The 16,414-nt window shown below is 37.2% G+C and overlaps 1 protein-coding gene across 1 annotated transcript in view; it reads right to left on the minus strand.

The window, feature by feature from the left end:
• Positions 1-16,414, minus strand: part of Nsf (N-ethylmaleimide sensitive factor, vesicle fusing ATPase) — a 155,368-nt gene that overhangs the window by 63,352 nt on the left and 75,602 nt on the right. Inside the window, exon 9 of the mRNA XM_026408235.2 lies at positions 3,115-3,314. Coding sequence (XP_026264020.1) covers positions 3,115-3,314 — 200 coding nt within the window. The remainder of the gene's footprint in view (positions 1-3,114; positions 3,315-16,414) is intronic.

Below are 16,414 nucleotides of genomic sequence, written 5' to 3' on the forward strand. Positions count from 1 at the left end.
TGATAAATGAGAGCTTGCTTCCTTAAAAATTCAACACTAAAAATATTCATCTTTCCATCTGTAGAAAAGATTGGGAATGAAAAATCAGAACAATAAGCTTAGACTTGCCAAAGAAATTCTATGTAGAAGGGTATTAACTCTTGCCATCTTTAATATAAAAGAAGGATGTTCTTGTTTGTGACTGAAAATTGTGAGATTTTACTTAATTTTTAAAAAATATTTTTAGGTGCAGATGGACACAATACCTTTATTTTATTTATTTGTATGTGATGTTGAGGATTGAACCCAATGCCTCACATGTGCTACTACTGAGCTACCAAACCCAGCCCTTTACTTGATTTTTAAAAGACATTTTTATTCATGTTTATTTGCTCAATATAGCAAGAAACAAAAAAGTGGTATAATGTATGAATTTTACTGTCAGTGTGCCTTGTGTTGCAGCTGGAATCACAACTTCCTTTTCAGTCCAACCTCAAAAATCACCTATGTGGACAGGGAAGCCAAAGACAATAAGAACACTGTGTGTGATTAAATGATCACAGGAATAATCTGTCCTAAACATAATTCAGTACAATTCTGACCTTTTCAAAACCTTACTAATCTTTTGACCTGTCATCAGGTCCCTTCTCCAACCTAGTCTGCACAATAACATCAATTTTTACAGGTGTGTTACTTAAATAAAGGCAAATTATTATTACAATAAATTAAAAATCAGGTAAGGAAGGATATCAAGATTAATGTTCACAGATTAATATAGCTGAATCATCAATAAAGCCTTTACCAAAGAATCTGAATTTCCACAATGCAATCTACTTTAGTTCATTGGCTTCTAGCTCTGTTTTTAACCATCTGCAGTCTTTCCCCATAGAAATAGAGCCGATGCTGTTGAGCCCCTGGCAACAGCCTTTGAAAGTGGCTGTTCTATATTTAACTAGTTTGACCTATATGCAAGTGTTCATCTTCATCAGCCTGGACTGTCCAGAATCACTGAGGGGATGCTTCTTATTATGAAACACATTTATCCTCTGTGGGATTACTTGGGTATAGCAAGCCTTTTCTGGACATAAAGATTTGAGAAAGATATCACTAAAAAGGCTGGCTCTGATTAAAATCTATCTAGAAAGTCTTTGCCAATTTATCCCCCCCCCCCCAGTTACAGGGATCAAACCCAAGGGAGCTTTACCACTGAGCTTCATTCCCAGCTCATCACCCCTTTTTAAACAATTTTGTGACAGGGTCTCACTAAGTTGTTGAGGCTGGCCTTAAGCTTGTGATCCTATGCTTCAGCCTCCCAAAATGCTGGGATTATAGGCATGGGCCAGTGCACCTGGCTGTCAAATGTTTATCATTAGTAGCATCATATTCAAATTGCCTGCAAGTTTAAAAACAACACCCAAGTTACCTATGTAGCCAAGTGGAAACTATCATAACTAAGGTTTTACAAAATTCTTCTTTACATGGCATTTTAACTTACCTGTGCCTATAACCATCAGGGTCCATTAGACTCATTTCAGGTTTTTTCTTTTTGAACAGTTCAAACTATTTATAAAGACTGATATTTTGTATCTTTTCCTTTTTACAAAACTTCCAAAGAATAAAAAGGAAAATGTATTTTTTAAAATAGAATAATGCTCATTCTATCTTTCAATAACCACTGAATCTTCTTATAAATCTAAAATACATTATGCTGTTGCATCATCCTAAAAATTATGTCATTGTCATTAATTATTTCCAACTATACTAAAATAAAAAGAAAATGGTGCACTCCTATAATCCCAACAGCCCAGGAGGCTGAGGCAGGAGGATTGGAAGTTTGTAGCCAGCATCAGACCCTTTCTCAAAAAAAAAAAAAAAAAGTGTCCTGACTGCTCCTCAGTAGGAAATGGAATACCATACAGATATTAAAATGACTTATATGAGGCTGGGGATGTAGTTCGGCTAATACAGTGCTTGCCTTGCATGCACAAGGCCCTGGGTTCAATTCCCAGCACCAGGGGGAAAAAAAGACTTATATTTACCAATACAAATAGAACCCAGAAACATAATATCTCATATTTTTAAAAAATCTAGTTATTTCCTCTCAGTCCCTTAAAAATGATATTCAATGGGTGTCTTGTTTCCATTATTTCTGTTGAGGAGACAGCTGTTAGCCTCACACTGATTGGATGGGGCCTGTCATCAGGAGGGCAATCTGCTTTACTCAGCCTACCGATTCAAAAGTTAATTTAATCCAGAAACACCCACTCAGACATAACCAGAATAAGGTTTGACCAAATACCTAGTCACCCTGTGGCCTAGTCAAGTTGACACATAAAATCAAACATCACAGTTAGTAAACTCTGATTTGATTTTTTTTTTTTTTTTTTTTTTTGGTACTGGGAATCCAACCCAGGGGTGCTTACACTGAGTTACATATCCAGCCTTTTTTATTTTTTAATTTGAGACAGGGTCTCACTAAGTTGCTTAGGGACTCACTAAGTTGCTGAGGCTATCTTTGTACTTGTGATCCTCCCCTCCCAAGTCTCTGGGATTTCAGGTGAGCACCATCACACCCAGCCTCTGGTCTGATTTTTAAGTTAATTTTATTTTTTTCTAAGACTCAAATCCTTTGAGATCTGACAATGCAATCCTGCCATTCTACTACTCTACTACTGAGCTGACTGAGTGTAAGTAAGCTAGCTTTCTGATCATGGACCTTGTGTGTGTGAATAAAATTCTGTAAGTCTATACATGGATTTACCAACCACCACCACCACCACCACCACCACCACCCCCGTCCCCCTGCTTCAAAAAGATAAATGAGTTCAAGTCTTTGAAAGTAATGCGGTATAAAAGTGTCACTTGAAAATATATTCATGATCTGTTTTTGCAAAACCTTTGGCTTATACAATCATCTCCCTTTATGTTATGAACATGTGGGTAATGACATTTGCTCACATCATGTAAATCCCACATAATCTCTGGGGTAGTGTAAAATATAAACTAAGTACTAAGTAAACTTAACCTATAAGCTGTTTGAAAATATAGAACACAATAACAAATTTGCCTCCATAACTCTGATTTTATTCATCATATAAGTGGGAACACATTTTTACTAAGTTATAGTTACATTACCCTCCTTTGCTCCTCTTCAGCATCAGCAAAAAGTTTGCGAATGTTAGCTTCTGATTCTCCCACATATTTGTTGAGGATTTCTGGCCCATTGACCACTTTGGGCTCTCTTGCATTCAACATCTTGCCAATTTGTCGAGCCAAGAGAGTCTTACCACAACCTGGGGGCCCGTATAACAGAATGCCTTTAACATGTTTACAACCTGAAAAAGAAAAGAAAACAGTCTTACACCATCTAAAATACAAGTAAGACATTTAAGGGAAGGTTTTCTTTCTTCTTCATACGTACTTAAAGTAAAACACAGTAGTGCTATTTACATATATTAACATCCAGGTGCCATGAACAGAACAAGAATGAACAGTGTCTCTTTCTCTCTTTAAAATAAAATTCAGAAACCATTCCTAATACCAGCATTAATGTCTGAGGGGAAAAAGCTGCCAGCTTTTGGAAAAATATATTAGAACTAACACTTAGAACAAACACTCCTAACTTGGAAAATGTCTCTTTGATCTAGATATGTAATTATGAGATATTAATTATTTTCATTACCTTTTAAGGTTGGGGGTGGTTAACCCAAAACAAATCTGTCATGATGTAGGCTATGGAGAGTATAATGCATAGAATTTTGGGTCCACCTGTCAAGACAAGCAGTTGAACAAAGGGACAAGCATGCTGAATTGGATGAACATTAGAGGAATTCAAGGGTCCAGATGGATGTCACCAACTCTGTGAACAAAGCTGAATTTCTTTGTGTGACTAATGTCAAATGAGGAGCATGCTTCTTTAGAGCAATCCAGGTGAAAATATAGTTTCAGAAGCAGCATTCAATTATTTTCTAGGCAGGAATGCTAAATGCCTTAAAGATTCCATTAATAATCCAAAACAGCACAACTGAGGATAGAGACTCCCCAGGTGTCTCTAGCCAACTCATCTATTTAATTTCTAAAATGAAGATCTATAACCTCTGCCTATTCCTCTGGGTACCCTCCCCCTTCTAATAGCTGCACAGTTAAGGTGCATGGTCTCTTTCTGATAAGTTTTTTCTTTCTACTACATATACCCAAAAAAGCACTCTGAAATAATGTGACTTCGGTGTCACAGTTATAATTACGGGTGGAAAAAGTCCTCTGGAAATGCTATGTACATATGTGTGTTTCCACAGAAAATGGTTTGTCTTTATTTGAAATGTCAGTCTGAAAAAGTACATCTTTAAGAAAAGAGTACAACAATGTATTACTTATGCAAAATAAGTTATAACTTACAACCAACTCTATTAGCAACTTTAGATTCTGAGGAGGAAGACCTTTGGTTTGCCAGTATGATCTTTACATCTATCCTTACTTCAAGCAAAGATTTCCCTTTAAATCCTCAAAAGAACTAAGATCTGTGCTTAGAGTTTAGCTTGTAGAGAGAAGGGGGCTTAGTGAAAACCCTTGAAGACTCAGAGACATAACCCTTCTCATCACAGGTTAATCCCTGCCCCAAGAACCATGGCCCAATATAATGTATTCATCCTTTGACCCACCCTTCAAGCAGGAGTGGTGGGGAAATGAGGGGACAAGCCTTGAGCTTCTCCTAGGGGCCAGCACCATCAAGCACTGTCAGCATCCAAGTCACTGCGACCCATGGGCTGAGGACTTTGGAACCTGGCTCCTGATCTTCTCCTCTAAGCCAACTGCAAACTATTCATATGTCTGAACCACAGCAGAGGCAGATGGGGGGAGAGGAGGAATAGGTACAAAGAAAGGACAGTCAGAAAGCAGAAAGGGAAGATTTGCTGAGTACCTGCAAAGTCCCAGGCCTTATCCTCATGCCTTGTTTCTTGACGTTTTACTTTCTCCTAGTTTATTGCCTCTCTCTTCACCTGCTTCCATATTAAGCCATACTTTCTTGGAAGGACCCTTAATTCCCTGGCCTTTTTATATTTTGTCATGCCCATCCTGTGAGCCCTGAATACAACATGGCTTTATTTATCCACACACTGGCCACAGAGCACCGCCAGAGAAAATTACACCACCATGCTGACTGACATCCCCTCAGTGTTATGCTAGCCAATTTCAGTTCCATACTCGCTGCTTTCTTGATTCTGCATGCCACTCTTTATTTGTCTTTGTTAGCTCCTCTCTAATTCTCCTTATTAAATCTTCCCTGTTCCTTTCTTCTCAAGAACTACTCCATGCCATTAATTCTTAGAGATGACCTAGATTCCTGATTCCTACTTCACATATTAGAAGGAGGAGGAGGAGGAGGAGAAGGAGGGTGGGGGGAATGGGAGGAAGAAGAAGAAAAAAGATTATCAAGCACAAACTCCCTTCATCTTTCTGCTTCTCTATCTACCAACTGTTCAGCAGATGCATCCATTTTCAACTTCAACTTCAGTTCTCAAAAGAGTTTCCTTTCTCTTCTCCAAGGCTCATATTGTAATTATTCGTTTATTCACCTTCTTCTCTATTACCTGATGCTCTACTATTCAAGGGCAAGTACTATCTTGAATTGAAAACGTCCAACATAATTCCTAACACATAATGTATACCTAATAAAGGACTGAATAACTAAATGGTGGAAAACACTCAAAGAATATGATGGAAAGGCCATTTTTCAAAATTATCTGATGCTCTTAATTTATGGAGCAATGATGTCTTTCATTGATGAACTAATTAAAATACTGAAAGAAAAAAGACATTTTTAAATAATTGAGACTTCATTAATTTAGCAAAACAAACTTTATAATGTATAAATAACAGAATCCTAACTTTGCAATTCTTTTTAAAAAATTTTTTTAGTTGTTAATAGACCTTTACTTTATTTATATGAGTGCTAAGAATCGAACCCAGGCCTCACACATGCCAGGCAAATGTACTACCACTGAGCCACAGTCCCAGCCCCAGCCCCTGCAATTCTTTTTGTACATGGAAAATGCTCAGTTTACTGCATTTCGAATTCAACCGACTCAGATCTTATAAAATAAGTAATTCACAAAGCATTACCCTGAAGGTAAAGAGAAAAACAGATAAGATGCATATATGTAGATCTTATTATATATATACATATGTGTGTGTGTGTGTGTATAGATAGATAGATAGATATGTATATAAGTGACAGAACATATTCAATATAACATCAATAGGGATGTCTTAGAAATTCTAGTCTGCGTTAGTACTATAATTCTTTTAGGATCTCAAGTAAGAACTTCAAAAATATACAATGACATGTGAAGATTTTCAAAATCCACTTCCACAAAGGAACTGGTTACTTGAATAAGCAGTGGAAATGGGACTTTGTTATGACTATTATTATTATGGTCTATTCTGACTTATTAAATAAGCTTTGGTCTCTAATTTTAAATGAGTCATAAAAACTAATTCCATTCAACAAAAGTGTATTAAGCTCCTGTTTAGACTAGGTACTAAGGTAGGTGTTAGGGATACAAACATGAAAAAGACAGTCCCTACCTGCAGGGCATTTATGGCTTAGTAGGAAAGACAGAAATAAAAATAAGTTATCTATAATTTAATATGACATATCAGAGATATGTATGAAATGGTTTTGGAATCTAGCCAGGAGAGACTGATTCTGCCAGAGTGATGGCAGAAAATTAGGAATGGACACAGGGGAAGAGGTAACATAAAATCTGGGCCTAAAAGGATGAGTAGGTTTGTGGTTGGACAGCAGAGAGGAAATGACACCAAAAAGGGAAAGACTCACACTGTCAAAGGCATAGAACTATGGACATGGAAGCTGTTCTCTCAAAACAGCCAGTGACAACTAGAGCTTTTGAGGGGAAGACAGTCCTAAGGCGACGGGGCTGTGGCAGGTCTTGACACCATGAGTTTTTAACTTGTTTTGTAGGCAATGAGATGTGATAAAAGCTAACTCTGGTGGCAGAATAGAGGAAGGACTGGGAAACAAAGGTGCAGAGGGTGGAAGGCTGGTTGGAGGAATGTTTTTAACCTTTTCCTAGAGACACTGATTCTCCATTATTTTTGCTAGTTGAGTTTTCATACCACTCCTAGTCCTCTGGAAGCACTTGAACAAACAGGTCCAGAGGTCTCAGGAGGACACCTTCCACTGTTGCTGACACCCCAGCTTTCTCCTGAGCTTCTCCAGGACATCAAAGCCTGGTTCTGATTCTGGGCAGCCTCTGATCTTTAGCTGCTGGACTGTCTGACTGCTGAGCTATGCTGACTGCTGCTCCCTTTTTTTTTCCTTTGCTTTATCTTAATATCATGCAAGTCCCTCATAACACAGAAATCAGTACCTGGATTAGTGAGTTAAATATAAATAGCAAAGGGAAGGTATAAAAGTAAAAAATCAGTGGAACTGATTTAAACTGTCTCATTCTCTCATTCTGTTTCTCACTTCCTTTCCAATGGAATAGTCTAATGGAGCCCTCCACCCCCTGAAAATGCACATGTACAAAATTTGCATATAATTTTGAGGGGATTCTTAAAGTCTTTGAGGTCAGTCTACGGAATTCAAATTAAAAACCATGAAAGTACTATAATCAAGACAAGAGAGAGACTAGGAGTAGAAAGTCAATAGTCATAAAAAAGAGTAGGAAAAGAAAGAAAAGGAAGACATGGAAGCTATTCATTACAGCACAGAGACAAAGGAGAAATCAGAGAAGGAGAAGTCAATGTTGGCCATATGGTTTCTAGCGGGGGCACAAGAGTAAAATGATGACAACCTCAGAGATACCAAAAAGATGGCAAGAGGAGGAGCCAGTTTGAGGAAAGCATCACTTTGTTTTTGGCTATAAGGCATTTGAGATTTGGGCAGTAATGCCCATTAAAAATATAGGCTGAAAACTCAGAAATCAGAGCTACTGGTTCTGACATCTTAAAATATTTTTGGATGCTTGCTCTGGGCACATAAAAAGCCACAAAATGTTTTAGGCAAAGAAATGTGATGAAAGGGACACATGCTGCAGAGATAGGTGATGAGGCATGGGACAAAGCCACTGGATATAAAAATCCAGAAGTTAATACTGACTGAGGCCACAGGATCTTAGATCAGGTCAGAGCATTTGGGGTTGAGGTACCCTTCTTTTTACATAGAAGGAAGCTGAGGAGTCTAAGCAGGCATGGAGTTCACATTTTCAGGAACTCCAGCAACACAGAGGGATTCGGAGGGTGGGTGAGGGGACCAGCTTGCCAGGATGCCTCTCCTTCTGAGACTAGTTAAATTCAGGAAGAATAGGAAGCAAGCTGAGGTTCAGTATATGAAGCAGGGGCCAGCTAGATGATCTACAAAATAAGGCATGAGAAGAGGATATTGGGTGATGTGGTAAAGAACACAGGGAATTAGGAAATACATGGGGAAATGTGCCTGAGCAGATGGATGCCATTATGTAAGTGAATTCAGCATATGAGATTCAGGTCTATCCTCTTGTAATTTTATAAGCAAGTCAGTGTTAGGTAAGGTGTAGATTCTTATTCAACTCTATAAATGTAAGTTTCACGTAAGCATGCATAAAAATCTTGACTTTTTTGGTTTTAGCCCTCCCCCATACTTTTCCAAAACTAAGTCCTAAAGATTTGCTACAGGAGCTAGGTGCAGTGGCACATGCCTGTAATCCCAGCAACTCAGGATGCTGAGACAGGATTGTTCAGAGTTCAAAACCATCCTCAGGAGCTTAGCAAGACCTTGTCTGAAAATAAAAAATAAAGAAAAAGGCCTGGGATGTGGCTCAGTGGTTATATGTCCCTGAGCTCAATCCCTGGTACCCATCTCCCTGCCACCCCACTCCCCCCAAAATTTAGCTCTACGAGGTAAATAACAGGATTAAATTAATTTAATTTGAACTTAACATATTTACAACTCAATTTTATGGCCTGATTTTCCCACCACAAGTATAAGGTAAGGTAAAAACTATTATATGCCTGTCCTAAACATTTTTATCATTTCCACAAAATGAGGCTTTAATCTTCATTTCCACAAAATGAGGCTTTAATCTTCATTTCCAAGTTATTCCCATCTTTTCTCCTTCCTCTATAACTTATGTAAATAAGAACTATTGTGGACTATTAGTATAATCAAACAGCTCCAAAAAATCTCTTTTAATTTCCTGTGTCCAAGTACTTCACTGCTTATTTTACTAACTGTTCCTGTAACTTGGAGGAGGTGCAGACACATTGTCAATTTTTTTTTCATTTTTTTTATTATTGGTTGTTCAAAACATTACAAAGCTCTTGACATATCATATTCATACATTTGATTCAAGTAGGTTATAGGAACAGAAAGGCAGGTAGAAGCGTAAAGCACAATTTAAAATGGTCAAAAATAGATTTATATATGTGGTTTTGGAATTCGAGTTGCTAATTTTACTCATACGTAGATAAGATAATAGGTAGTCACTATCTGCTGGTGAAATGGAAGATGGGAAAAGGCAGTGCTGGGGGTTTGAGAGAGTAAAAGAGGAACTAGTCCTCTCAGAGAATAGGAGAGTAAATGGGTTGGAATAGGAAAGCACAGAAGGAATATCAGGAAATGCCTATACCAAGAAATACTGAGGGCTCACTTGACATATGGCTCATAAACTTAAAATAAGGTCAGACACCATAGTTTTGCATTTTTCTAAAACCACATTTTAAAGGCAGAGAGTACTGGCATAGAGTAGGCAGGCAGCTGAGAAACACTTGCAGCTCTGACCCACAGACAATGCAAAGCAAGGCCATAAGGGGAAAGACACGATAGACCGATAGATATGTGGAATCTAACCTGAGTAAAGAGGGAAGAGAGGACAAAAGACCTGGGAAGTAAGAGGTAAACAAACTGGAGTGAGTGAGAAGTAAGTGAGGAAAATGGGAGGAAGCTAGTGAGCAGGAAGCTCACATCTGAAATATGAAGAGCTGCACAGCTATTGGTACTGGCAAAGTGCTGGGTACAACAGAAGTGGGTGGCTGAGATGGACTGAAAGAAAAGTTCAATACACAAGAGGAGGTAAAAAATTGAGGATAGACTGTTGGACAAATCAACAGTATGCAAAAATCACCAATAACATGCTAAAGGTAAAACACACAGTGTAGACTACACTTAAGAGGAATAAGTAAGGCCTACAGCTGTTGTCTGGCTCTGCCACTCTTTCTTTTCTAGAAAGGTTACCTATCCTCACTCTTTCATTTTGTTCTCCAAATGTTCATGACAATGAAAAGCACTGATGTTGATTACTATATCATTAAGTAATAGTTATTATTGAAGGTATGAATAATATTAAATGCTATAAAAATAGAAGAGCAAAGGATGATACCACTATTTACTAAGGATCGGTTAATGAAACATTGGAACCTCACTGTAAGATTGTATTTTGTAAAGAATTTAGTACAAGATTAATAGGGTTTTTTTTTTATCTCATTCTAGACCCCTTGTCATAAAGTATTTTAATAATTTCCTAGAATTTGAATCACAAAGCTGCATTTTAATTATATTTCACAACAGACTCCTGTCAAAAAAGGCTGAAAATATGATTTGTGATCAGGTGCAGGATAGGTGAGGATTGACTGGATTAAATAGGAAATAAATCAGATGAAAATCTCCAGAGAACATTAAAAATTACTAGAAGCCTCAATTTCCTGACAAGTGATTCTCAGACCTGAATTTCACAAACTAGCAAAACCCCATTTTTTTTTAAACAGGGAGAAGTGCTGTCATTGAGCTGCTTAGTTTTTATTTCATAAGGTAATTTTTTAAAAAAATCAAATCTGACACTATCAGTCACCACCATTTCATATAAGAAAATATATTTTAATATAAAAAAGTAGAACAGTAATAATCTCAGAATAAAGGACAGTCTTTCGTATTAAATAAACACAGTTTTATGTGCATTGCTAAAAGTGGGGACTCTAGAGTCAACTTGCCTTGATTAAAACCCCTTTTTTTTCAGGAAATAATAACAACTACTACTTTTGAAGGTTGTTATGAAGATTAAGTATAATGTCCACAAAACACTTAGCAAACTTCTTGGTATATAGTAAAAGCTCATAAATAGTGGATATTAATATTAGCCCTTTTTTTTTGGGGGGGGAGTACTAGGGACTAACTCCAGAGGTACCTTACCATTGAGCTATAGCCTCCACCCTTTTTAAATTTTGAGTCAAAGGTCTCACGAAATTGCCCAGCCTGGCCTTGAACTTGTGATTTCCTGCCCCAGCCTCCTATGAGATTACAGGTTTGTGCCACTGTGCCTGACTAATATTAGTTTATTTTTATCATTTCCTGTAGATGGATGATGAAATCAAAGCAGAATTCTAACTGATACGTGAGAATTAGATCACTGTTAGGTGACCATAAATTTTTTAAAAAATGACTATTTTGCTTTCCAAATTCCAAGATTGACTATTGTGACTATCTGGCCCCTTAAAACTTTATTTAACACTATTGTCACTGAGCTTTGCAAATAACAGTACCCATTCTACTGACGAACATCAAGCTCCAAATTTAACACAGTAGTAAATGAGTTAGAATATAACATTTTCATAAATATTTTACTAGTATTTCAGTAAGTCAGAGTTCTTGGTAACTTTAGTTGTTCTTCCTCTGGACTACCATCAGAGTTGATCCTATCTGCTTCTTATGCATCACGCAGAGTCAATTCAACAGATTTCTCAAGCCTTCCACACTCTTGTAGAGTGAACAGGTAGCCCCTTCCTAAAAGCCAAGCTAGCACGACCATCAGTTCCATATGTACAGCATTCCTCTATCTTTTCTCCCCTCTGTTGTATCATGTTTATTCTCCAAAATTTCCCTCATTTCCCCAACTGCCTCTGTCACATAGTCCCTAATTACTAGACATTAGAAAGCTGCCACTGTCCCTTTCTTAGGGAACATCACATTGCTCTGTTGGCATTCATCATTGGTATATAGTAAAATTACCTAATTCTACTGGGAGCAACTGGGATTATTTCTGGGTACTTCACCTGAAAATGTATTTACAACACACTGGATCAACACAGCCTGTCCTTTGCCTCTCAGTTTGAGATAGATTAGCATTATATTCTTTCTCAGCTTCCAGTTACCACTTTCTTAGTTGAATCACAGTTAACATTTAAACAACATAAGAATTTTGGACACTGAGCCATGGGTGTTGCTGTCCAGTGATTATAATCATGCACACTTTGGTGGGGACAACTTCGAGAGGCTTCTGGGTATGTGCTATGGACAGCTTGAATGATTTATGTTCTAAGATTCTATAAAGAATAGGGTATATACATGACCATGAAAGGCATATCCAGCCCCACTGATGAAAATGAAATGTGAATTTATAAGATAGCCAATAAACTAATTATGATCTCTTTCTTTAAAATTTCCCCAGAATTACATAGCCTCACTTCTTCAACATTAGGAACAAATAGTAATGTTTACTGTTTGCAATCTTTTAAAATATTAGACAAAATGTGACAAATTTGTATTTGCTAAACTTTTTTATTTTATAAAGTAGTAAATTTTCTTGTTCTTCCTAGATGTCATCAGAGGCCAGCTGTATTAAAGAAAAATTGCCAGTCAACTTTTGGTATTCAAAAGGGGAAAAGACTATAGCAAACGCTAACTTTACATCAAGGTAAATGGAATGACAAAAAATTGTAAGTGATCTCTGCTAAATTAGCATCAGGACAGAAGTGTTTAATCCATTTAATGGGAAACATGATATATAAGGACAGACTGGGAAGTGGGTTTTTAATAAGTAGTGAAGTTTAAAGGGGAATCCCAATTGGCTTCCAATTCAAATGCAGACAGATCCACCATTTGCCAAAATAAGAGGCTATCAAAAGAGTAGTGACAAGTCAGGATAGTCATGAGCCTTGCAGGCTTCTCCATGCAGTTGTGCAAACCAGGTTTGAATACTTAATTTTATATAGTACATGCACTTGTAGAAAATACAATCATAATTAATATTTGATCTTTTGATTTAAATTTTTCATAATTTCAATTTCTCTTCTGGTTCTTTTAAAAATTGTTAATTAGAATTACAGTTATGGGTATTTTCTTAGTTCTCTTTGACTTACCATTTTAGCAGTACAGTATGAATATTAACTAAGAAACAGTTGTCTTTTCTAGTCAGGCAATGAAGATTTGGCACATAGTTTCCCTCCACTCATAATATAGGAAAGAGGGCCTTTCATTTATTTCAAAAATTGTCAGTCAGCATCTAAAATAGGTTATCATCTAGATTTACTTATCTGTGCACTCACCAAATCTTCAAAAAATTTTTTATTGGTGAATATTAATTATAGAGAAGAGTGGGTTTCATGGTGGCACATTCATGACACATATAATAAAACTCGGTTAGTATAACACCCCAATAGTTCCTCTTCCCCTCCCCGCCCCCGTGCCCCCCCTCCCCCGTGACCCTAATAGTTGTCATGACATTCTTGGTTTTTTCCTTTTTATTTCTAGCTTCCACATATGAGAGAAAACAACTACTAAATATTTAAGACTAAGACAATTACTCCTGACCCCATTTGGACAGAAAACGGATCATCCATTCTCTGGGTATCATTCTGGCTAGTACAGACTTGCTGCTGCCCTACCGCCTTGAAGATGCCAAGAGCACTGTGAGTTCTGCTATGATAAAGGCCTATGAATAAGGCCTATGCCCTAAGCACCAAGCAGCTGTGCAAGATGTCTATCCCTGACTGGTTCTATATCCAAATTAGTCAACTGAGGTTTAATAAAGATCTTCTCATTAGATAGCCCAGAACTATAGAAGAGTTGTGTGGAACAACTCTCCAAACTAATCTTTGCTGACACCCCCACCCTTTTACACTCCCTCTTAGGGTGTTGCCTGGTATTTCATGAATTCTTGATGACAAAGATCATGCTTCTTCTGTAGCAGGTCCTGCCTTGCTGACATCTGGCAGCATGTATCATATTGGTTTCAAAAGTTTACAGTTTTTTCTTTCTTTGTTCCCTCTATCCCTTGGTTTCAAATTTCTTTTGCTTACTGCTCTACCAGGACCACTGTTTGAGTTGAGCTTGTATCTTGTTTTCTCTAGCAACTTATGCCTTCTTTTTCAAACCTGGAACTTCAGCTCAGTCTAATGGTTCACAGTTTTCTGTTCCTCAGAACATCACCTCCTTATTCAATACTACCTAAGCAGAATCAGATCTTTGGGTTTAATTCTTCAATACTTACAGTAGCAGTTGTTGAACTTTAGTGTGCACCAATATCCAACAGAGCTTGTAAAAATGTATATTTCCAGGCATCACTCCTAGAAATTTGAATTCAAGTCTGGAATGAAGCTGACAATGCTGACTATTAATAAGCATTCCCTGGTGTTTCTAAATGCAGGTCAGAGGATACTCTGAGGGCAGTTACAACTGACTATCTTCAGTTGCCTTCTAAGAGTTCTGGTTTAGATTTTATTTAGTGTATATGCTTTATACCTCAATTAAATCATAAGTGGATATGGATAGATTTTCTAATTCCTTGACAAGTTGTAGCTGTAAAAAAGCAAAGAGCTTCTCTAACAAGATACAACTTATCAAGAATAAATGTAATTTTCCTTGTACTTGAGTGCAGCTGGGAGAGATAAGGTTTTGTGAGAGATGACGTGAGTTTTACTCAATGGTAAATTCATTATGAGTCGAGATAGAATGAGGATGTCAAAAATGTTAATGCAATTACAGCCTGTACTAAAAGAAGACAGTGTTTTGAACAAACAATGGTTAGTCCTGGTCTTTTGTACAACAGGGACCACACTTGCAGTATTCTACTAAGTCCCAGGTTTCACAACTTAAGGTAGAATACAAACAAATATTAAGGTTCAGAAAAGTGAATAGGATGGTAAAGGACTAAAGAACAGGGACCCAAAAGGAATGATTGGAGGAACCAACCAAGCTGAGAGATTTAACTTAGAGCAAAGATAAATCTGAGGAGAGCTGAGGTCTCCACAGAATAACCTTGTGTATACACTAGAGGGCTTTCACAAGGAAGGAGGATTGTTCTTGTTCTGTTAGTCTCCAGGGAAAGCTAGAACTGTAGTAGAAACTACAAGGACATATATCCTACCTAAGCAAAGGAAGACTCAACTTGAACCTACAGTTGTCCAAAAAGGAAATACAGCCTTAGGAGAATGAATTTCCTGTCATTGGAAGATTCAAGCTTAGCCTAAGGAATTTGGCAGAAATTACTAAGCAGAAATGTAGAGAAGATTCAAACAAAAGACAGGTATATGACTAGATGACTCTTAAGATCCCTTCCAATGCTAAGATTCTACAATTTCTCTGGCATTGTCTGATAGAACCCACTGGTTTTGCACAGAAAGATGTGAAATAAACATTCAAGGGTGGGAAGGAAGAAGGAGACTGAAGACTAGGAAGATTATAATAAAGAGGCTACTGCTCTTTACTGAAGTGATGGAAAAGGAAAAAGAGGGGCTGGGGCTGGCGCTTAGTGGTAGAGTACCTGCTGTGCACGAGTGAGGCACTGGGTTTGATCCTCAGCACCACATAAAAATAAATAAATAAATATAAAGAAAAAAGAAAAGATCCAAAAGCACAAATCAGAAAAAAAAAAGAAGTATTCAGTAATGGATCTGAAAATACATGCAAACTAAAGAAAAAAGGGGAGAAAACACAATTCCAACAACATAGAAAATAAAGATAATTTGGAAGAGATACCTATATAGAAGATGGGGAAAATGTTTAATAAATGTAATAAAAGTTTTGGACATTAAGAATTCATTCCAGTAAGAATTCTTATGAGGTATGGTGAGAGCATCTAGAGATGTAAAGTAAAAGGTAAAATGATCAGTAATTGCTTAGATAAAAGGAATTAATAAATTTATATGAAACACTGTCTTTTGGAAATGGAATTATAATTATTTTGTGGTACTGGGGATTGAACTCAGGGGTGCTCTACCACTGAATCTACAATCTCAGCCCTTCTAATTTTAAGAGAGCCTCTCACTAAATTGTGGGGCCTGGCCTTGAACTTGCAATTCTCCTGCCTCAGCCTCCTGAGTTGCTGGAACTACAATCATGTGCCATGGTGTCCAACTTGGAAATGGAATCAGTAAGCCTTCTCTTTTTAGTGGTACAGACCTGTGCTTGAGGACAGAGGGAAAAGAAAGAAGTGTAAGAAGGAAGAAAGTTTATGTCAGAGTGTTTGTAATAAGACAAAACTGTCTTGTTCAGAATGCTCTAGGCACTTTATTCTACTTTGCTGTGTTTATAGTGAACACAATAGACAAATGGGTCCTGATTTTATACCTTGTTGTCTAGATGATAAAGAGGTTGCTAGTATTTGTGAAAAAGAAGAGACAGTAAACTAAAACATCTAAAAAAGTATCTTGATGCTTAAAA

Source organism: Urocitellus parryii, chromosome 7, assembly GCF_045843805.1.
Source record: "Urocitellus parryii isolate mUroPar1 chromosome 7, mUroPar1.hap1, whole genome shotgun sequence".
Classification (NCBI taxonomy): domain Eukaryota; kingdom Metazoa; phylum Chordata; class Mammalia; order Rodentia; family Sciuridae; genus Urocitellus; species Urocitellus parryii.